The sequence below is a fragment of the Tachypleus tridentatus genome, chromosome 2, assembly GCF_004210375.1.
Source record: "Tachypleus tridentatus isolate NWPU-2018 chromosome 2, ASM421037v1, whole genome shotgun sequence".
Lineage (NCBI taxonomy): Eukaryota > Metazoa > Arthropoda > Merostomata > Xiphosura > Limulidae > Tachypleus > Tachypleus tridentatus.
Window position 1 is genome coordinate 95,072,418 of NC_134826.1, and position 24,074 is coordinate 95,096,491.

General features: G+C 30.6%; 2 protein-coding genes and 1 long non-coding RNA gene across 12 annotated transcripts in view; 1 reads left to right on the forward strand and 2 right to left on the reverse strand.

The window, feature by feature from the left end:
* The window catches only part of LOC143244600 (programmed cell death protein 4-like), a 41,355-nt gene extending 37,841 nt beyond the window's left edge, over window positions 1-3,514 (reverse strand). For both annotated transcript variants that reach the window (XM_076489580.1, XM_076489579.1), the window contains exon 1: window positions 2,555-3,514. In XM_076489580.1, the coding sequence (XP_076345695.1) occupies window positions 2,555-2,948 (394 nt within the window). In that variant the 5' untranslated portion in view covers window positions 2,949-3,514. The remainder of the gene's footprint in view (window positions 1-2,554) is intronic.
* On the forward strand, window positions 1,065-21,940 carry LOC143244603 (uncharacterized). 7 transcript variants are annotated; one of them, XR_013025228.1, is made up of 4 exons: window positions 3,342-3,478; window positions 6,523-6,669; window positions 7,354-7,416; window positions 12,248-12,443. It is a non-coding gene; the product is annotated as an uncharacterized LOC143244603 (long non-coding RNA). The 7 variants fall into 7 exon arrangements; XR_013025224.1 differs by lacking the exons at window positions 3,342-3,478; window positions 7,354-7,416; window positions 12,248-12,443 and adding exons at window positions 1,065-1,264; window positions 21,401-21,940; XR_013025225.1 differs by lacking the exon at window positions 7,354-7,416 and having other exon boundaries at window positions 3,014-3,478; window positions 10,771-13,018.
* On the reverse strand, window positions 12,584-20,685 carry LOC143244601 (uncharacterized). 3 transcript variants are annotated; one of them, XM_076489581.1, is made up of 4 exons: window positions 20,537-20,685; window positions 19,752-19,876; window positions 19,085-19,211; window positions 12,584-12,872 (listed from the first exon to the last, which is right to left on the reverse strand). In XM_076489581.1, exons 3-4 carry the CDS (start codon window positions 19,162-19,164, stop codon window positions 12,584-12,586), a joined length of 369 nt encoding a protein of 122 aa, XP_076345696.1. In that variant the 5' UTR covers window positions 19,165-19,211; window positions 19,752-19,876; window positions 20,537-20,685. The 3 variants fall into 3 exon arrangements, with proteins under 3 accessions (XP_076345696.1, XP_076345698.1, XP_076345697.1); XM_076489583.1 differs by lacking the exon at window positions 20,537-20,685 and adding an exon at window positions 20,098-20,115; XM_076489582.1 differs by having other exon boundaries at window positions 19,752-20,663.
* Window positions 21,941-24,074: the final 2,134 nt, after the last annotated feature.

The window sequence follows — 24,074 nt, forward strand, 5'->3', positions numbered from 1 at the left end:
GAAGCCATACTAGAGACCCTAAACTAGAAAGGACAGACAAAGAAACTATAAATATTGGTGTAGATTATGAGAAGACTTAGTATTAAACTGAAAACAATATTTTTATATAGTGAAAAAAACATTATAAATATTTCTCTTGAGGAAGGATTTATGTAAGATATAACAGATGGTTTAGTGTAGGTCATATTAATTTGTGAGTTAATATTGTTTTGTGTTTTTATTATAAGAGAGTTAAAAGCTGACGATTATTGGAAATTGTTTTTAAGTTATTGATGTCGAGGCTACAGAGATTTCTAAGAGGGGCCAAAAGTAAAGCTAAGTGAAATAGTTTCAATCAGAGAAAAGTTAGAAAACGTAGTTAACCCTCACAGGAGTGAATAGCGTAACGGTTGATATGTTAATCAGATTAACAGTTTTCTAACATTTTAAGAGAATAACCTGTCTTATGAACGGGTGTTCTACAGCAATTGAACCTTCCTGTATAAACTTTGATAAAAAGCAGACGATTATTTGGAAGCAAGCCTATATGCGAAAAGCAAACGTTTATAGGAATCTGTCCTAAATACGAAAAAACAAACGAATATAGAAAGTTCAGGATACGCCTACGGTAACTCACGAACCGGCGCAATTGAATTATACACAGTTACTAATTTGATGTACAGAAAGAAAAATAGTTCGCCTTATCATCTGAATTCTAGAACTAAATTGGCCTAAGTGGACTTTTTACAAAAAGAATAGAATTTTATAGTTTTTAATATACAACTATGATATACATAATGTAAAGCATTTTGGTTCATACATTAATATATTCAAAACAAGTTAAACGTATCTCAGAACGGCTGGTATGGATATTAACACTTTTATTAATAAAGCAGAAAACGTCTTTACCTCACCTAGGAAGATCGAAACGTTGTTCTCCGCTTTATCAATAAAAGTGTTAACACCAATACCTGAGATATGTTTTTATTTCAAGTGGGTTTCTAATCATCAATAATTTGATTATAAAACAAAACAAAACAGAGTAGCCTTCCAGTAGTAGCACAGCGGTATGTCTGCGAACGCACACTTCTTGAAGCCTGGTTTGGATACTCGTGGCGGATGGAACACAGATAGCTAATTGTGTAGCTTTGTGCTTAATTTTGAACAAAGAAGCTGAGTGCGTGTTGTTCATTTGTCTTCAAATTTATTGGCAACAAGTCACAAATACCTACTATAGAAGAATCCTTAACACTACTTATGTATATATAATACTACAACTTAAAGGGTAAGTTTCTGAGATCGCTTAAACAGTTTTTGTTGTTTTTTCCTCAGTTCCTGATGTGCTGTTTCCCTTTATTGTAAACTATTCTATTGCAGCAGTTTGTTGCTTTCTTTGACTTTGAGCTTTGAAGTATGCAAGCAGGTCGCCAGATGATTGAATTTAAACTAAGCAAGCGTTAATGTTTTAAACAGTAGTCACATCCTAAATAATAAAAAAAATTATACCTTAACATTAACACATTGTTATTATACATACTTTATAATAATGAAAAATTACGCAAGTATAATAACCGGAAATTAATTCGTACTACTACTGCTTTTGTTAAAAACGTTTATGATAATAAAAATATCACAATTTAAACAAACTACTTATACCTAATTATCATAATATTATTAATAACTTGCCACCAAGTTTCTTTATTCTTTTAACTGGTTGGTTTAGGATCGTTTCTCACAACCCGTTCATTTTTCTACATGCCCGAAAGTTCTGTTTCTACAAAATATTTGTATGGTATTATAATTATTTGTAATAAATATAAGCTGTAGTTTTATTTCGACATTTACACATATTGAATATAAACACAATCGAAATGACAAATTACAGCGTGTGAAATCTTTATTGCAACTGAATTTTAAATTATTTATTACCTAAGTAATTGTCCTTCACAAAACTATATGATAGAGATGACAACTCTACAGCTCAAATTAACTTTTGCACTCACGTGACCCTTTCTTACTAATAATAATCTTAAAATACCATAAAACTTGTGCGCTCTTAGTATGTATGGCTTGTTTACAGTTTAAGCAAAAAGTTATACAATGAGTTATCTGGGCTCTGCCTACCAGGAGTATAAAAACCGGTTTCTAACATTTATGGATCTGGATAAATATCAACACTATGTTTATACATTTATTTCCTGAAACTTTTTAAGTGTTATTTATATTTTTATTTTAAATTCAAGGTAAAGTACGCGTTACAGCAAGCCAAAACATGTTACATTGTTATGTAAAAACTTCTATCAGAAGAATTGTTGAAATATAACAATAATAATTTCTCTTAATTAACTACGTGTAACAAGTAAAACATGTATCCAACAATACAATTGAAAAGTTATTTAATTCGTAGTAAAAAAAAGTATGAGAGAAAATCCCAGAAATAAATTTAAAATCATACAATTGAAAAAAAAACAAGTTCCAGTAAAATTATAACATATAGTTTTCTTTAGTCTTGTTAAAGCATACTTTATTTTATAATTAACAGTAACTTTTATTATTCTAAGGTAATCAGCCCTACCTTTCTTAGGAAGGCCTCTTCCAAACCCAGCTCTTGATCGGCGACTATTTTTTGACAATTTCAGAGGGCATTTTATATCTTTATTTCTAATTTGTTCTTCCAGAAATTGTTCTGTATTGCAATTAATTTCATTATTCAAGTTTAAAGTTTTAGATGGCCTTTTCGCTTTATGTTTCAACCGATTTTCAGAAATTGTATTATTTTGGGATGCCAAATTGCTTTCAACAGAGATAGCTTGTAGTTCACTTTGTAAGCTTTGTTCACCAGATTTGAGCTTCATTCCATTTTCGAAAGCAGAATGCAATGTGTTAGTGTTATCCATTCCGTTTTCAATAAAGCATTGCTGTTCGTTGGTATCTCCATTTACCACAACGCTGTCTTTTCTTGCATCCATCTTCAAAATTGAGCAGTTTTTTTTTTCAGAAAAACAAACAAAACGGAAACCTAATAATTTACGTCACTGTGTATTGTTTGTTACAACTACTCACGACAGCAAAAGGTGGCCTGTCAATATTTTCGACGTGCTTTAAATTATAGATAATATTAATAGATGATTTTAATTTATACGTTGTATTTACTTTCTATTGAGTTACCTTCTCGAATGATTTTGAAAGACAGTTTAACGTTGAACTTATTCTATGGAGTGACTGAGACTTGAACCTACCCTTGCTGCAATATTATCAGTAAGCCCAGCAGTAGTATCAGTAATACTACTAGTAGTATTTCTGCAAGTTTAAAACCAGTTGAAATGTCTAACACTCATAAAGCTGAATTTCAAACATGTCACTGATACTATATGGAACAATTATCAGCGGTATCTATGAAACTCCTATCTTCACTAAAACAAAAGTAAAAATGACAATTCCTAACTAGTAATCAATTACCATACTTTTTCCAACATGGATCATAACGCAAATAACAACGGTAAGCTGTTTCTGTTTTTATACAATGCCCTTCTTTGTGTCGTCATAATCACTCCGCCTTGCGCATTTTTACGTTTCAATACAGCAGATAAAAACTCATGTGTTTATATTAGTATAAAAATAATATTTTAATAGTTATTATTTATATGCATTTAAAGGTGACATACATTTCTCGTTCTTTCAGTATAATTATTTAACTAACTTCTTTTGAAAGCTGAATTGGCTTCGAAGCTTGTTTACCCTCGATATCACTACGCTGTTGTATTGTGGCTCTGAATAATATTATCAATTCATACAAGAATTTCCTTAAATAGGTAATAAGTTCGAGGCTGATTTTCTCCTCCTTAAGAATCTCTTAATAAAATAAATTAAATGTTTGTTATATACTTTAAAATATAAACGTAAACTTACTCATCAAATTCAATTTAAAATGTCGTAAACCGAAGTTTTCCGAGTGCATGACGAACATGAATGTGTAAAATTAATATACGCGTTGTGCGTTGGTCAAAACTCCAAATAATATACAACTAAATTATGAAAGTCTGTTTCATCTATAAATTTATATATATATATAAAACTGGGCTATGCACAGTGATTCAGTATGAGTTAAAATCATAAATTACTAAGTCCTATTAACAATTGGAAAAACTTAAAATGAGAAATAACACCACGAAAATAAAAACTAAAAACAACTGCATATTACTAGGTACATATGATTAGATTTTGCTCATTTATTTGGGATAGAGATAATCTGTTGTTTACATCACACTGCTAGAAGTGATTATTACAGTAATTAGAAACAGTTACAAAACATTTAATAGGTGCATCTAAAATTCACTGTGTGAGGTGTGCTTATAATTCTTTCTAGTTTTAGTTTAAATGCTAATAATTTTCCATTTGTTCTTATATTAATTTTTAAAAAATTCATGATGGTATTCTTGCTTCAAAATAACCATTACATTATGACAGTATTATTGTGAAAATATGATAATTAGTGGCCTTCGGCCTTGTTACCTGAAGATGATCTAAGAAGGTTGAAATGTTGTTTTGTACTCTATTTTAATTAAAGTTTTAATATTCATACCAGCCATCTTTAGAATACATTTTTACTTCAAGTTGGTTTCTCATTATTATGAAAACATTTAACATACATTTGACATGTATATCTTATCGGTGATTCCTGGCATGAACTGTTACTGTCATAAAATATCTTGATTGCCAAAAACCAAGAATACAATTGAGACATGACTACTCACTCCTGCTATAGGTTGCTACAGCTACAGCTCATATACTACTAATGGCTATTAAGGTTCACTGTAATAACTTACATTTGTGATTATTGGCAACAGTTAATACAGCTACACTATGAATTCTCTCATGAAGTTTAAATCAGCAGTGAACAGGACAGGAGAGTGACTGCTTACAGGTTGCTTGGAATTATATGTTTACATATCTGTATTATCAAAAGAAAATAATTTATGCAACAATCTTTGAATTCTATAGAAATCACAAAGTAGTCAAGATATAGAAGCATGATGATAAATTTATAAATATGTAAAAAAAAAGTCTCAATGTGTTTGATTTGAATCCTTTCTCTTCCAATAATTTATATTTGTTAAATATAGCTTGCTACAAATCTAAATGTTTTGTAGAGCTTGGGTTGCTTGTTTGTTTGTTTTTGAATTTTGCACAAAGCTACTCGAGGGCTATCTGTGCTAGCCGTCCCTAATTTAGCAGTGTAAGACTAGAGGGAAGGCAGCTAGTCATCACCACCCACCACCAACTCTTGGGTTACTCTTTTACCAATGAATAGTGGGATTGATCATAACATTATAACGCCCCCACGGCTGAAAGGGCGAGCATGTTTGGCGCGATGGGGAGGCGAACCCGTGACTCTCAGATTACGAGTCGCACACCTTAACACGCTTGGCTATGCCAGGCCACTGCAGAGCTTGGCAAGTTCATATGACAACATATCTATAAATAGATATGACAATCTATTTGTATAGATTAGTTTTTTTGTTTTTTTTTATGATGTACTGGATTTGTTTTATTAATAGCAGTAAAGCTTAACCAGTTCAGATGGCAACAACTATTTTATGTAGATTGGAATTTTAAAAAGTTCTCAGGTGTTAAAAAAATATAATGTCAACTTGATAGTTGAAAAACACAAAGGATATTAAAAAGGCAGAGATCACAATAAAAAAAAGGATAATTCAAGGGGTTTTTGGGTTACTTAAAAATGAAAATAAGTATTAATTCCTTTTCAAAAATCAACGTTTTTGTGCGATGAAAGATAATATCTGTGTTAGGGCTTTCAGCTGACTAGTTTCAGTAAAAAATCCCTGTGTTACCAAAAATGGTCAGCTGAAATTCCTAATAAAGATTTTTTTCTTTTGTTTATTTTGCCAAAAAAGTTTTTGTTTTTTACTTTTAATATTAAAACTAGTTCCCTAATCCACAGAAATAAAAGGTTCAAATTTCTAAAAGTGTTCATCTCTAATGAGTAGAATAAGTATACTTTTTCAAAAGCACTCTGTTATCAGGTTTAATGGATTGTGAAATATAGATATGATATTGAAAACATACTCTTTGCATCACAAACACAAATAGCACAAAACAGTTAAAATAAAATGACCTTTGGTGCTAAATTATCTAACATAATTTTGTTCAAGGCTTAGTGTCAATTGTTTAAAAACCCATTTGTATATAGTTTAAATAAAATAATAAAAAAGCACAAGAAAATATCTCAGGAAAAGAACCACATCAAAGAAAAGTAATACTCAAGAATACATAAGATAACCTTGAAAAGTAAAATGCTGAATATTTCTATGTATCTATAATATATATTAAGCACACATATACACACCAGAGATTTTCAATACATTTCCATGTGTAAAATTTAATAAAGTATTATTTAAGACAAAATTATGGCTATTATCTATATTTTGAATGAAATCTCATATGGAAATTCAGGCTGAATTGTAGCATATCTATTTACAATTTTGAAAATTAGGGAAGTTCAACCAACTTTCTTTTCTGTAGGTCTGTAGATTTCAGTGTATGATAGAAAACATGAGAAGAGCACCCATTATTACATAAGTGAAAATAATTCAAGATGTTACATCTCAGCATCACTGAAATGTTTTATTGGTCTTCTCTCCAGAAATCTTCAGATGTCATAGTGACAGGGTAAGAGAAATAGAATATTATTAATCTGTAAGAATTGTTTTGATGCATATTGAATACAGTGGAAAGTTCACTTGGCACATTAAAAACCTTTTTTCTTGATGATACAGAAGGATGAGAATATGAAGAGTTATGCTAAAACTAAACGTTTTGGCAAACATTGCTGAAAGTACACTGTGGTATAAGGTCAAGTAAATTGCAAAACCTACAGCCAAACAAAATATGTTTTAAAATTATTTTTTGTTGTTGTTATGAAAAATGTGCAATAGCTTATCTGAACTCTGTCTACCATAATGAACTAAATCTTTTATTTGAGCACTGTAAGTACATAAAGTTATTGCTGATCCACATGAAAAGAAAGTAACTAAAAATAATCCATAGAACTGGATTAAGCACATTTTTAAATACAAACTTTTTGATCTTTCTTTTTCACTTTTCAAAAATGAGGAGAGGATGTGAACATTTAGATTTGGTAGTATGCTTTACATAAGCACTTAAAACAAATATTGGTTTTCAACTTCTGTTTTCTCTGTAATTATTAATCAATTTTCTATAAAAATTTTAACACTGATATCGAATCTTAAAAATATTCTTCTTTTATGAATTAATGGATTGTATTTCTTGAATCTAAGTAAAATTAATACTGAGTTACAAGTTTTTAATTTCAACACTCTTTTCATTCAACAGTAAATGGACTATTCAACTAGGGCAAGACCAGTATTATCAATGACTTTCATTTCTATAACACTTGTATCCTTTTACTACACAATTACCTTCTTCAAAAGTTGCTAACTGCACAATATATGTTTTCAAACTCAACAGAAGACAATTCTCTGAAAGTAGTTTAGTTCTTTGTTTGTTTGTTTGTTTTGGAATTTTGCTCAAAGCTACTCGAGGGCTATCTGTGCTAGCCGTCCCTAATTTAGCAGTGTAAGACTAGAGGGAAGGCAGCTAGTCATCACCACCCACCACCAACTCTTGGGCTACTCTTTTACCAACGAATAGTGGGATTGACCGTCACATTATAATGCCCCCACGGCTGGGAGGGCGAGCATGTTTGGCGCGACTCGGGCGCGAACCCGCGACCCTCAGATTACAAAGCGCATGCCTTAACACGCTAGGCCATGCCAGGTCGTTTAGTTCTTAAACAGTAAATAATCTCACAATAATCAATTTGAAAACACCATTCTTTATAACCTTACTTAGATTAAATTTACTGATTTAACTTTATGTATTAAAAATTACAAATACTCTATCTGCTTACATGCATACATCAGGTATGGATTCAAGAGATGGGGTTCAAACCCTCTCAAAATAATTAAATGCCCCTCAAAATTTATCAAGTGCCTTTTTGGTTTTCACCTTTTACAGTACAGTGTAATTCATCCAAAAAATGGCACTTCAGGAAGCACTTTTTACAATTGTGAAATGTCGTATTTTCAGCTTACCTACTGGGCTGGTCAACCATTGGGCCATGAAACCATCGTAATGGAAATGGTCTCCCTGGTATATTTGTAGTTGTCAGTTGTGTGTGTAACAATTTTGTTACACCATCATATCACTATAGACATAATGCATTTCATAAGTAATATGTAACCTTACTGTAATGGATAGTGTGTATATGTGTATCAATGTACATGTCTAAAATAATAACTACAGTGTGGCACCATCTATCTAATGGTACTACAAACACACATCTACAAAAAATTTGATACTTTGGGTATCCAAGAGTCAGACAATCAGAAAAATAACTGAAACAAGCATTCCTTTATCACAGAACACAAGTTTAAACATGAGTACTCTACTCAGAACAAGAACATGATTTTCACTAGGATTGTACTTCAGAGTTTGATTATATCTTTATTGTGGTCATTTGTACATATAGCAAAAGATGTTTTTGGTTTTAGTAAAGCATGCCACTTTTAATTTTTAAAAACCTTACACTCCACATCAATACAATCTAAACACATTTACCATGCAGTACTTTCCCCCAATTTTTTTTTAAATATTAACTTTTCTAATTTTTTTTCAATCATGTATGAATATTATGATTAGTACTATCCCAAACTGCCACTCTCAGAGCAGAAATTTTACTACTAATATTGATTTAGAAACTGAACCTTCATAGAAAATAATTGTCTTATTGCTACTTCTTATACAGTGGACTAATTCCAATTAGTGGGAGGACCAAGCAGGCTGTTTGGCAGAGACATAAAATTCTATGTAAATATATCATGTTTCCAAAGAAACTTTTAAATGAGAAATTATTTTTGTATTTTATCATTGTTTTATAGGTAATGATCTTGTTGATGATGTGGATTTTTTTTTTTTTTTGCTATTTGTTGATCTGGGTAATTTTTTAAATAATTCAAACACAGAGGTTTCAAATGCAGAAAACACATACAAAAGAACAGAGTTTCCATGGCTTATATACTTTCCAAATCTTGAAAAAATACTAAAAAATATTGTGTTCTATTACCCCCATAATGCCAGGAGAGTTAATTATAAAGCCATTTTCCAATTACAAAAGAGCCAAGGGGTGTGTTAATTGCATGTTAGTAAAGCACCACAAGTTGCAGTATCACAAAACTGTGCTCAAGTTTGAATTCTGAGTCTGTTATTAATTACCCAATTTTGAAAAGTAGCAAAGAGAGCTTTAAAATTAACAAACACATTTGTACCTCTGGCTCTCTAAACAATTGTAAAAGCTGTGTACTCAACCTTACAATTGCCATGTTGTGTAAAATTCATTAGGAACAGCCAATGAATGTTATCTGTTGAAATATTGTAGAATTGATGGTAACAGGCAGTTGCTGTCCATTCTACAAAGTTTCATCATGAATACTCTGCCTAAACAATTTATCAAAGAATGTTATCTGTGTTTTCGTAACTCACCAGAGAGACAGAAGTTACTATAGTGATTTTTATGAAATGCTAATTCAGTTAAGTCAAAGATACTGAAGCTCTGAAAATGTGATTGGTGGAAAGATCTCTCTGTTACAAAGTGTTATTAGAATCATACAAAGTAATCTGTTCTTGTCTTAATGGAATTCTATCCCTTGAAGACTTCCAAGACATATATGGTGACAGTGGTAATTGGAATTAGGATTGTGATACATATTTGAAAGTTCAAGGATTTATCCACACTTTGTGTTTATTCAATTTTATTGTTGAGTTCTTCAACATCAAGTAGTTTTTAGACACAACATGGTCTATGGCATATTATCTATAGCAGAGTTATCATGATATTTACCCTACTCATTCAATCATAAAAGTAAATATTTTCGAAATCCAGGAAGTGTGTAATAATAGACAAGACATTTTTTGTTGTCTATGCTGATGCTGTTAATTGAGCTGTCAGAAAAAAAGGTCAGATTCGGTTCAATGACTCAACTTGTTGATAAACAATGTCATTGGTCTAATATACGTAGTATTACTCCAAAATATTGTGATTCCACTCCTTGATCATATGATATCTGAAATAAACAAATGATTTCCTCATGACAGATAAAAACCTGTTTTGAAATATTCATTCTAATTATTGTTTCCATATCTCCAGTTCAATTAGTGGAAACATGTGAGAAATTGAATTTCTGGAAGGATGACTTACCTTTCCCTTTGTAATTAAAAGATGAGCTATATAAGTGGCAAAAATATTGAAAGACAGTTCTGATGCTTCAAAAAATCTAGATGATTGTTTTACACAAGATGTTGTTCATGGATTTACATTACCTGTCAGAATCACTGGTGCAGTACACTCATTCTCATGCCTAAGGTATACTAAAACATATTTACAATCTAAAATGAGTGACAAGAGATTTCCTGGCTTGTTGCTCATGAACATGCATCATTTCTTGACAAAGTTAACATCTTATAGGAATTTGTAAAAGTTCATAGGAGGTGTATATTTAAAGAGGATGTAATATATAATAGAAGTGTTAATTATAGTATTTGAACAAACTCTACCAGAATTTTGAGATGGAAATGTAGTAGGGCAATGAATGGGAACAGTTGCTCATACAACATTGTTTCTGCTACTAGTTTTAATAAGCAAAAGTATCTTTTGTATCCTTTCTTTATTTTATATCTCACTCTCAATATTAGATCTGCCTGTCTAAGTTGGTGTCTAGAAATGACTGTGTAACAGTGCTCTCCATAGTGGAAAAGTGCCACTTCAATGCCTGGACCTCTCTCCCTGAGAGCCTTGAGTAACAGGTACAGAATACATCCTAGTGGAAGAGATATACCTAAATCTGAAAGCCAGACAATAGGTCATTACAGGGAACTACAATTCTGGTTTTCCTCTGGTTTGAGTTACTCTTAACTCATGAAAACCAGCATTGAAAATTTTTGACACTGCTTTCTTTATAACTGGAATGTCTTGTGATTGTAATTAGGTGCACCTCAGCTCGAATGGGAAACTGTAGTACATGTAGGAATCCCCATTTGAGACATGAGGAGTTAGGGACCACCAAGGATGAGATGTCCCTACTATCATTTATTTATTTCTTCTGTAAGATAAGAACTGTGCTGAAGGTAAATGTAACAACATGGCTCCTTAAGTAGCTTATTATAAACAACTTATCTGACACATTATTTTCTTAAAATAATTCAAACATTTTTATTAATAATACAATAGCAACCATTACTCTCTAATTTCCATTTAGATTAATAAATAAGACAATACTTTAAAGATGTTACACATTTTGTACTGTGGAAATATAAACATTAAAAAAAGGCATTTTTTTATTAATAACGAATTATAATACATTAGAAATTTCCAAACATATAACAAATCACTATTCAGTATCACACACGTACATAAACAATACCAATATATATATAATATGAACAGTGTCAAACTAATCAAATTCTATTGCTTCATTTATGTGTGAATGTAATGTACAACACAGGTAGCACATTCCTACCCAAGAAGGTTAGTAATAAAATAGCATGAATCATTAAGTTGTTATTTCAATTATATTAATACAAATTCACTTTAAAAAACAATGACATTTTACTTTTCTTTTTAAATAGAAAACAATCTTGGTGATCTGCTAGAGAAAGTTGGGTAATCAGCAAATCAGAAATATACTCAGTTTTTAATTTTAAATACATTACTTCTTTATCACAGTTTATAATTTTATTTTGTTTTACAATATAAATATGTGGTCAACACTTTACTGATTATATTCTGAAAGTCTGAACATCAGATGTACACATTGAACAGTCACACAGAGATCCTTTTTTAACTCTTTCCTTGTTACATATATGGATAATTAACTTCCTCAATGAGAAGTTTGTTTTTAAATGCACAAAGAAATACATATGTTGTTAATAAAATGACTTATTTCTAACTTATTACTTGTTGATATTTATTTATACTGATAACTACCTGGAATATTCCAGAAATTATTATATTTCACACTATGAGAAGTTTTAAGTGTAATAATTATTTGTGCATTTATTTCCAAAGTTTGCAAAGTAATATACAACATTTATAATTTCTTATATCATGAAATTACTGATCTTATTGCTTACACATTCCTTAGAACATTTACTTAATGTCACATCTTTCAAGGCTGAAACAAAGGTTACATCGTGTGTCCCAAATATGGGTCTGTGACAGTACTTCAGGGTAGAACTGGATGATTAATGTGATGTGGTCAATTACCCATGAGCATTGATTACATTACTTAGTGTTACATAAAATAACTTTTTTCTGTAAATTATGATTTAAACTATTAATGTCATGAAAATAAAAAAAGTAATAAAAATAAGTGTTCATGGCTATTGTTTTTTTCAACTATCAAGTAACCAAAATATTGCCAGTAAAGTTTTCATTTCTTTTTATTAATTCAAGATAATTCAACTCAATCAATTAGTGTCACTAGTCGATTACCCATGGCACTGGTGTTCACTTGGGGTGCCAGCTATTGATTGGTAAGGATGACTGTGAATGGTGGCTATGAGCAATTTTCAGCCTTGTATAGTAATCTCTGTTGAATTTTTTTTTTTCCTTGTCCAAAGACAAAATCATGCCAAATACTTCATAAACATTGAATCTGTGTGTAACTTCTTCACCTTCGTTTTTCTTCACTATGCACAGCAAATTTAGCTGCCCAGTTTTTAACTGTATGTTCAAATGGAGAAAAATAAAGTTCTCCTTGATGGGAAACAGAAAAATCATGATCCATGATGCAAATCTACAAGCACACAGGATAAAAATTTTGTGAAGTTGAGGGTTGCACATCGCGTAATAAAAAGTTTTTCCAGTATCATACATATATGCAAGTGTTTCATTATTGTACAATAACTCATGAAAATAATAAACTAAATGAAATTACTAAAAGTTGCAAAAATTCTTTAATTTCCTTACAGTATAGGCCAATCATACATCCAACATTATGCTTTGATGTCTATTCTCCAAACTTTTAACACCTACAAAATGCAAAAGTTTTATAGTAATGTTATCTGTGGTAAAAACTACAAAACAGCTTAAAAAGAAAAGTGTATTAATTAAATGGGTGGACATTGTGAGATTTGAATGTTGTTCCAAATGTGACAGAATCCTTTGATTTGCAATATTTATTTAAATTTTATAAGTTGCTAGTTAAATTTAGTACATCTACCACATCTGAAGACAGCCCATTCCAATGGCTAACTACCCTGTTAGAAAAATAAAGCTGTATTAGCTGAAGATAACACCTACCCTGGCAAAAAATTATGATGCATAAACACTATCAATTCACTCAATAATCTTAAACCCTTCAATCAGATCACCTCTAGCTTTTCTTTTCTTACTTTTTTTAAAGAAAAAAACAAGTTTAAGGATATTAACCAACTCTTGTATGGCACCCTTTCAGTTCCAGGTATCATCTTAGTAGCCTTTCTCTGAAACTTTTTCAACAATTCAATGCCCTTCTAAGGTAAGGAGCCCAAGCTGAACACATTACTCCAGATGTGGTCTTATTAATGAATCAATAAAATGACGTTACAATCTCTTTAGATTTAAATTCAATATTTCTGTAGATGCAACTTCAATTCCTATTTATCCTGCTACTAGCCTGGATGGCTTAAGAGAGTGATAAACCAGAATACCAAATTATTTTCTCTCCATAATGCTGTTAAGGTCATTCCTATTAATATTATATTCATAATTCAAGTTGTGATATCCAATTACCTTCTATTTATTATAATTAAAAGCCACCTGTCTTTTATTTGTAAAACAGTAGCATCCTTTTCACAACCAGTAACACCAAAAACTTTAATTTAATTAACAAACTTAAACAATCTAATGACTATTCTTTCATCAATGTCACTAAAGTCTATCAGAAAAGAGCAAATGTCCTAACAATGAGCCCTAAAGGTATCTCCCACTCATGATATTAATCTAGTTTCACTGAACTTCATTTATTACAACCTTCTGATTCCTTCTATTTAGCTAGTTTTCTATCCAATTAGTCAAACTAACCCCAACTTCAAAGGTAATGTTGTTAACAAGTCCATCATGTATTACCTTCTGATATATGTCTGATAATCCAGATACATCAAACCTATACCTGTATTCTTATATACATAAGCAGTAACATCTTTAAAGAAAGTCAGAAGATTTGTCAGATAATAATTCTCCCTAATGTAGCGAAAACATGCTGACTATCCAACAAAATCTAACTTTTATTAAATGGTTTTTCAAAGCATCATTCACCAGACTTTTAAAAACTTTTCCCACCAGTTAAACTTACTAATAAACAGTATATGTCCAAAATAATTTTTCAATCTTGATACCATAATTGTAGCATATGAGAATACCGCATGTTTCAGATCCCTTTAGTTACTAAATAAATCTTTCAAAGTAGCAGGTTGCAGGTTTTGTTCTTAATATAGAAAGTTGATCCAAGAAACCATTAAACTTCTCTCACATTAATTATTCACAGGACTGAAAGAGCCACCAAGATTGCCATACATGCTCCTCACCTGAAATAACTGCTGTAGCATATGTTATAAATAATGACAGCGATCTTTCCTACTGGCAAGTCAGATAATGGCTTAAGGGTTTAACGCCATTTGTTTAAAATGAGTGTCCTCACTCATATGAGTAGCACATACATCTGGAGATGAGAGGTGCATGTGAAATCATATTTTCTCAGTTGAAGACATATTTTTGACAGCATTAGAATTGAAAAAGAACTGACACAAAGTTTTTCATGAGCTCCAGACATGATACACAAACCTATTACAAATATTCAGATCTAGATATAGCATGAATGTCTTAAGCTTCACTTTTCTTTAAATTATAACTTCAACACTTGTAAGTTTAAAGTGTACTGTTGAGAGAATACAAATAAATAAGGATGTAACATGGAGCATCTATCCAAGTATTAACTTCAGCTATGATTATATGAATAAAATTCTAAAGTTAAGGATGTAACATAAAGCACCTATCCAAGTATTAACTTCAGCTATGATTATGTGAATAAAGTTTATGAATTTGTGTATTATATGCATATTTATGTCCATTCCCCTTCTTGTAAGATTCAGTCAAAGTCAGAGAAATTTAAGCATTCATTCTTGATAAAGGTGTTTGGTTACATCTCCCCTTATTCAGTATTTCTTGTCCATTATATATTGAGGGTAATTTGAGAATACCATACAACCTAATTGTATTATTAAATCCATACTGTAAAATAACAAAGCTAAAAACTACTTGCTTTTTAAAAAATATACTTTATATGAAATACGTGCACAATATCAAACTGAATATTGTCACACAATTAACAATTTCAATGGCTGAAAAATGATTTATTTACACACAAGCTACCAGCAATCCAAATAACAATGAGAATCTTTATTAGTTTTAAATTTATTATGTTATGTTTAAGACTGATCAAGATGATTTGAAGCAGTGTAGTGACACTTAATACTAATCACCTCAATGACAGATATAAAAGACTATTTAGTGTAGGTAGTACTATTAATTTATTTTGTATTTGTAATTTGCTGATGTCAATGCTATTGAGTATTGTATTTGCAATAACTGATGTTGAGACTATGGAAATTTCTAGAAGGCATAAATGACAGATGTACAAATAGCAGATGAGAGAAAACAGAGTAAAAAGTAAAGCCCCATGAAAGAGAAGTTTGGTCAGAGAAAAGTTAGAAAATGTAAATTAACCATTGTGAGATTCAATGACCTAATGGTTGATATATTAGAGTGAAATTAATTGTTTGAAAGAGGTAAGAAGAATAATTTGTCTTGTTAAAGGGTGTTTTAAATCAAGTGAACCCACCTGTGTAGACTCTGACAAAATACAGATGATTATTGGAGGTACAATGAGCAGATAATCATTTGAAGTGCAAAAAGCAAATGATTACTGGAAATAATGCAGTAACTCACATAACAGCATAAGTGAATTATACATGAATATTATTGGGATAAAAATAGAGAAAAATAGTTTGGCTTGTTAACTGAATTTTAAAGCAATTGAATTGGCCTAAGTGGACTACATATACCATTAAAAAATAGTTTCTGACAGTCAAAGACCTAAGTTTGTAAAGTATTTTTGAACAAATGTTTTGAAAAAAGTTGCTTTTTCATCTTCTCAAACTAGCACTGTAAACAATTTCTTGCCAATAATCTGTTTGTTATACTGCTTTGATCAAACTAAATGCTTCATTTCTATTTTATATGTATATACATTGTTTTATATAGACAATTCAGTATTAAGATTAAGTTTTGCAATAACATGCACAGACCTGATATTGTTTCATATATATGACATGTATTTTAATGTGTTTTTTTTTCAGTTTGTGGATAACCAACAAAACATGCACTATACAGGGTTAGTAAACATTTAAAAATACCAATAGTGGTTCATAATAGAGATCAAACAGAAATTTACTCAAATATCTAATAAAATGTTTGAACAAAAACCACCTTTAAAAGTAGAATTATTCTTAGAACCTTCATTTTCAATACTTCACACCATCCAAACATTGATAATAAGGAAAACAAGTGATTTTTGTTAGACAAAATCAAAATTTGCCAATTTGTTCATATTATTATATATATGTTTTACAAGTCTATAGCATCAATCAGCTGGGTATTTTGCACCAAAACTAAGACAGATATACTGTATGAAATGCTGCAAATGTTCACGATCTATCTAAAAGTTGATTATTTTTCAATGAAAGGTGATTTACATGGTTATAAATATATAATAGATGCAATGTTGTTTTGAGTGGCTGCCTTTGTACTCAACACATTTTAAATGCATATTTACATGAAACCTCAGGCACAAGCCCTCTGGATCAGTAAATAATTAGTTTAAAAGACACAAAACTTTATTTAAAGCAATGTTTTAGAGACATTTGTTTTATCCGAAAAGGCTACTTTTCTAATGGTCAGATGTTATATGTGCTTAGTGGTGGTTGCATCTTATTCTAGGCATTGCTGTGCATTAACAATGCCAACATAAAAGATAATTAACAACTAAGAAATTAAAATCTATAAATAGTGATTGCAAAAAAAAAAAGCATATAAGGCTGATAATATACTGAGGCCACAAATCTTTATTATGACTTCATTAAAAAAATTATTGCAAGTAATGTCTTCAGTAGTATGGGTTTACACAGGAATTTTGCAAAAACTAAGAGAGTACTTTCAAACTTAACTTGATCTCCTTAATTTTTTTTTGTGCTGCAAAATTTTCTAAATCCTTCACTTTTCACCATAAAAAAATCCAGTGTTTTCCTAGCATGTGTGTTAGTTGGAAACTATAACTCATGCATTTGTTAGTGCATTAATTGGAAATTGCCTTTGTGGAATATTTCCAGTTTGTTAAATATCATTACTCAAATCACTATTGGTCATTGTTACTCAAGTTTGCTGTTTGTACGTGGACTTCTGCAATTGTATTTGAACACATTTTTTAACAATAGATGATTACCATAATATATTTGCCTACTCAGATGATAGTGGTGATTCCTTCTACCATTTCTTATACTTAGCTGAAATCATGAGTGTTTATTTAGTATTTATTACAACTGTATATAGTAGTATTTCATACAGCTATTGCTATTTTTAAGGTAGTTTGTGCTAAGGTAGCAGTTGTAAAATTGAGAGTACTGGAAACATGGAGCCAAAATAATGATTTGTAGCTTGAAATAAAAACCAAAAAACACTTTAAACACTACTTACAGCCTTGTATGTTTACTTTTGTTAAGAGTCCCAAGTTGTGGACTTGAAAATGTAATACTTGCATTTTAATTCAACTTGTTTCTGTACTTTCTAAATGATCCCTATTCTCCCTTATGTACCCCATTGAGACAGTGGCAAGTCTTCAGATTTACAATGCTAAAATCAGGGGTTTGATTCCACTTGGTGGACACAGCAGATAGCCAAATGTGGCTTTGTTTATAAGTTAATTATTGTTACTAAACTTGTATCATTAAGAAAGTGAATATGAGGCATTCATTATATATGAAAAAGGAAAACCATAAACTAAAATCTACAGAAAGAAAAAGGCTGTTTGTAACATAATAGTTCTACCTGAAATACTACCGTAAGAGAAGTGTTAACTTTTTACTGATAGTTATATGTACTTTCAAGCAAGACATTTTTTGAATCACATCATAAAAAGAAAATTTAACAAGTCTAATCCAACATATATTTCTGTATGTTGTGTGATCAAGAGAGGGAGAAGAGAAGAATGAAATTAGAATACATAAAAAAACATTGATGTATGCAGTTCAAGAAACAAAACTAAAACATAAAAGTTAGTAGTTTCAAAAATACTCCCAAATCGATACATCAAATAGGCATAAGAATACGACTGAACAAAATATTACCTTTCTCTAAAAGAACCAAAAGTCTTCAACACCATTTTAATATATTCTCCTCTAGTAATTGTAATTTCACTTAGCATTATGAAAATCAAGATTTTTGCCAACTGAAAAGCCTCATCAGGATTTTATTTTCTAAACTTTACAAAATACCTGTTAATATAACATGTACATTATTTCATATCTTATATTTTATGCTTTTAGTATTTTTTATTTGTTTGTTTAAAGGACAGTGAACTAATGATGTTGAAAGTTAACCATTTTGTATTTCTAGTTTTCTACCAACTCCATGTAATTTGTATGAAGTCACTACCAACTGTATGATAATGTAGTTGCTAATCATGCTTTTAAACCAATATGAAAAGTATAACTAATCTATGTATGATAAATAATTGGGTACCATGGTTTTTGTTCTCTGTTAATGAATTGCAATGTGTGAGGCAATCAACCTGTTTATTATATTGGTAGCAAAACAAAATACGAAGAAAAATAAATACTTGCTTCCATCATACTTTCTGCAGATAATAAACACACAAATATTGAACAACAAAGTTAACTTGAAGATGTCACATACCTCCAACTCAATACACATCCAGTGTTGAACTGATTGTAGAATGTGTTGTCTGAAGCACCCAAGTTGACATTCTTAATCATGGAAACTCTTCTATGTCTAACACATCTCTGACATAAACAGCATGTGGCTAGAACAAATCATGAGAGAAATAAAAATATTTAATGGAGGAGAGTTTAATACTGAGCTGCTAATCATGCTTTTAAACCAATATGAAAAATATATTTAACTGACAAAGACTGTGTATTGTAATTTGATACATAAATGTGGATGACACAGAACATGAGAAAACTCTTCTTATTTAGTAACATTTTGTGATTTTAGGATGTTTGTTCATATTCTGTTTGTTCTCAGTTTTCAGTTATATATAAGGGATGTTTATTCAAATTCTCTTTAATCTCAGTTTTAGTTATTTATAAGGTGTATTTGTTTAAGTCCTCTTGGATACTTATTTTCAGTTTATATGTAAAAAATGAAAAATAAATACTTATACTGTGTGAAAGCCAACTGAAATATTTTAATGCTAAAATTCACAGAAGCATTTAGCACATTTTAAGTATTATTGAAACAAAACAGTAAAAAACATGCATGTTTTCTATACAAAGTTAAACTGTAAAGAATGAAATATTACTGCTCTTATAACAGTTATCTTCACCACACAAACACTCACACCAGGTATGTAACAGCTTTGCATCTTTTCCAACTGATATAACGAAAGAATGGGTGCTGTTTCACCTCTTTGACACTGTGAAGTCCAATGTTACTTTTTGATCTTGGACCCTTTTTTTTCATCAGCTGTTTAAGAGTAATAATAACTCAATATTAAAAATTTTAAAAAGAATTTACTAAAAGATGTACTATTGAACACAATGACAATAACAAAAAAACAGTATGTATATATTTGTTTTTAGAACAAGAAAGAGCTAACATCAGAAGAGGTTATACTTATGCAGAATTCTACATTATACTCTACATGTGGGGCCAAATCCATTCATAGAACATGCTCATCCTTTTACCCATTGAGACACTATAATGTATTAGTCATTCCTCCTATTCATTGATAAAAAGTAGCTCAACATTTGGTGGTGGGTCTTGACAGTTCAAACTTATGGATGGCTGCAAATAGCCATAATGGCATCACCATAAACAAACAAACAAACCTCCTAGTTTTCTCCTTATTCATTATTAATGTTTTCAAATTCTGCTAGATTAAATTATAACCTAAAGTTTTATTTTAGAAAATAATATGCCACTGTTCTAATTTTTATGTTGCTTAATTTTAAATTTAAGCTGCTTTAAGAATGTACACAATATTAGGTATCTACTTTGCTTGAGCATTGATTTCCATAATAAATAAAATGTGTCGCCATTATTTGTTTCACTTGGTTATTTATGTGGTATCTGAGTAACTGCATGGATACAACACTTAAGAATCCAGCACTGTCATGCACCCACTTATGAACATGTAAAACAATCCTGAATCGTCTGGTTTGTTTTGGAAGGTCACACAAAGCTACTCGAGGGCTATCTGTACTACGAATAGCTTTAAAAATGCCCAATATCCTTATATCACTGTGTATGTGCTTGATGTTTGGGTATAGACAGGATGCACAATAGATGACGCTACTGACGACATATTAACTTAGTTAATCTGAAATAATGTTAAATTTGAACTATTTCGATATAACATGTAAAAAACATTATCTTGAAAATACAGATTTTAGAAAGTAACTGTTTAAAAACTGCTATTATTTAAATACTAGCCTACAAATTTCTGAAAATTTGTCTTACAATGGTTATTTTGGTTATTAAAATTTTGGGAAATGTGGCTTTGACCTATAAAAAACCAGAACAGACAAGTAAGGATCTGTGAGAAGATATATAAAACTGGAATATTGCTTCTCAACTCAACATATTAAAACTCTATATCCCTTTATGTTATATTTAAAACATAAAAAAAGAACTACCACTGTACCACTTGAACATTGCTTCTCAATTCATTTTGTTCATTATGTTCATTAATTGGCTATGAAACAACCTACTTACCAGAGTTGGTTTTAGCATTATAAACACTGAGAGATTAGACAGAGTACTGAACCCCCAATAGACCACTTTCGGACATTAACAAATTTATAAAAGTTGTGCTTCAGTTAACTAAACTAGAGTATCCGTATAAAATAGGCATACTTTTTCTTTTTGAGAACCATGTGTAATTTGTAATAGTTAAGGATGTATTATCAGTATAATCGATATGCTCCAATATGAATTTGTGTGACTACTTATTAAACACTGTGAATATGGATATTTTTCCACTTAAAGGTTGTACTACATAGTTGCTATTCTCCATAGAGCAAAAGCATTATCGGAGCAAATCCAAGAAATTAACAGTTTGGATCAAGAATATGTACAAAGTGAATGAGAAATTGGACGGAAAGTTACAATGTCGTAGACTTAAAGGATAGCAGAAAATGTTGAAATAAATAGTTTGAACTGAAAAAATGCCATGTGATATACAGAAACTGAGAAAGTGAATTTTGATATTTATGTCCATATATACTTTAACAATAAGAAACTGAAACTTTTGTGGTATTAAAATATGATATATAAATTACGTTTCATACCAATTTATTGATAATGATATATGTTGATAACATCAATAACGTAGTTTAAATTTCCAATGTACGTATATCACCATCTTTAACAGTTACATTTGAAATTTAAACTCGTAGCGAAAGTGTTTTAACGTTATTCTTAATGTTCTACAGAAAACCATTTTATTTTTATCTAGAATATTAATATACTGTAAATTCTCGCATGTCAGTACATAATAGTGTATAGGTTTCTCAATAAAGATTGATTTTGGAATATGCCTGTCTCTTGCCAATATGGATATTTCTTCTTATAGGTATTAGTCTTTGTTGTCATTTTAACCTTTACATGGAAAAGGTTGTTGTAGTACTTTAACTTCCGATGGACTTTTTTACACTTCAAGGATACGTCTTTCGAATTCTTGTTCATGGAATGACGAATGTCATGAGAAACACATTTTCTCTGGTAGAGATTATGCTATTGTTTTCTGTATAGGGTCATATACCTTTTCAGTTTTATTCGAGTTCTTCACTTATGTTTTCTAAATAATTTTAAAATACTTCAGTGTTGAGATTTACTCAATATAAATCTTAATAATGTAATTTTATACAATTGCATGTTTTGATTTTAAATTGATTTCAGTGAACTCTGAATAAAAGCATTAGAGTATGTAAGTTTCTTAAGAGAAAAGTTTGAAACGTTTAAACGAAACCAAGCCAATATAAATCTTGTAACTTAAATACAAGTATACTTTTACCCGTTTTAACTGGTCATTATTTTTATTGTCGGTGTTAAATAAATTTCATATATCTTATCTTTAAGAGGTCATAGCTTAATTATATAAACATCGATGGAAGCTCTTCTTTCTTCTCAATTCCAAAGAAAGTATAACTTCATTTCATCAAAGAATAAAGTCTTAGCTTAGTGATATGTTGTTAAAAAGACAGTATTAATTTTTCCTTAAAACTTTTGAAAATCTTGCTTTATAATTTTATACTTGTTTTATGATACTGCAGTATGATAGGAAAATAAATGTTTTTATTTTGTTTATTTGTAATTAAGCACAAAACTACACAATGGGCTATCTGTGCTCTATTCACCACGGGTATCAAAACCCAGTTTATCGCATTATCAATTCGAATACTTACCACTATACTACTGGAGAGCGAAATATTTTTTTCTGAAACACGTTCGGGTTGAGTTTGCTAGATGTAATTACATCTTTCCGCACATGATCTTATCTGTTTTCCTTTCGCAGACAAGACCTCTCTTAGGGCAGTTTACATTAAACTTTACTGGCTTTCGTAACTGCAAAGAAATGTAAAACTTATTAAATAACCTATTCTGATTAATGATTTTAGTCTGCTAGATTATTTAATTTTTAGAGTAGAAAGTAGCATTTCATGTATTTCAGTAATAATAAAAAAATAAAATTGGGTATGGTTATTTTCTAATCAAAACAAAATTTACAGTTTTATAAAGTAAGAATTTTTTTGGAAAGCTTTAACAAAAACGTAGAAAGAAAATAATTAGTAATTGAAAGCAACAATTAAAATAGCATTTGCATTATTTCCTAAAAAGCAATTAACAAAGAACTAATTCCGAAGTTCCAAAAGAGGAAGTCATTTCAACGTCACGTATAATAATAAGATATTTTATTTTACAGGAACTGCATTATCTGTAGAAAGTTTATATCAGGTTCCAAAGACTTTCATGTGGTAGTTTTTGCTTTTATAGTGCAATAAAACAAAGGGGTGTATTAGAGTTGAAAAATAAAAATGTACTAGTAACTTGATCTCTTCTCAGTGATTCCTTGTATGAGGCCCGGCATGGCCAGGTGGGTTAAGGCGTGCAACTTGTAATCTGAGGGCCGCACCAAACATGCTCGCTTTTTCAGCCATGGGGGCGTTATAATGTGACGGTTAATCCCACTATTCGTTGGTAAAAGAGTAGCCCAAGTGTTGGCGGTGGGTGGTGATGACTAGCTGCCTTCCCTCTAGTCTTATACTGCTAAATTAGGAACGGCTAGCGCAGATAGCCCTCGAGTAGCTTTGTGCGAAATTCAAAAATAAAACAAACAAACAAGATTCCTTGTATGAAACCCTCCAGTGGCACAACGGTAAGTATGCGGGCTTATAACACTAAAAACTTGGTTTTGGTACTCGTGGTGAGCAGAGCACATATAGTCCATTATGTAGCTTTGTGCTTAATTCGAAACAACAGTTTTATTTGGAAAAATCATTATTTAGTCAAAGGACCTTAGAGAGCTTCGGTAGCTCTCCTCAGTGTGTGAAAAAATTAGAAGGGACTACTTGTTAGTTGAAACATCAAACCCTAAGGACAATGAACATCTACTGGCTTCTAAAGATCTTGTAAACATATCTATTGAGATCATACTTATAAC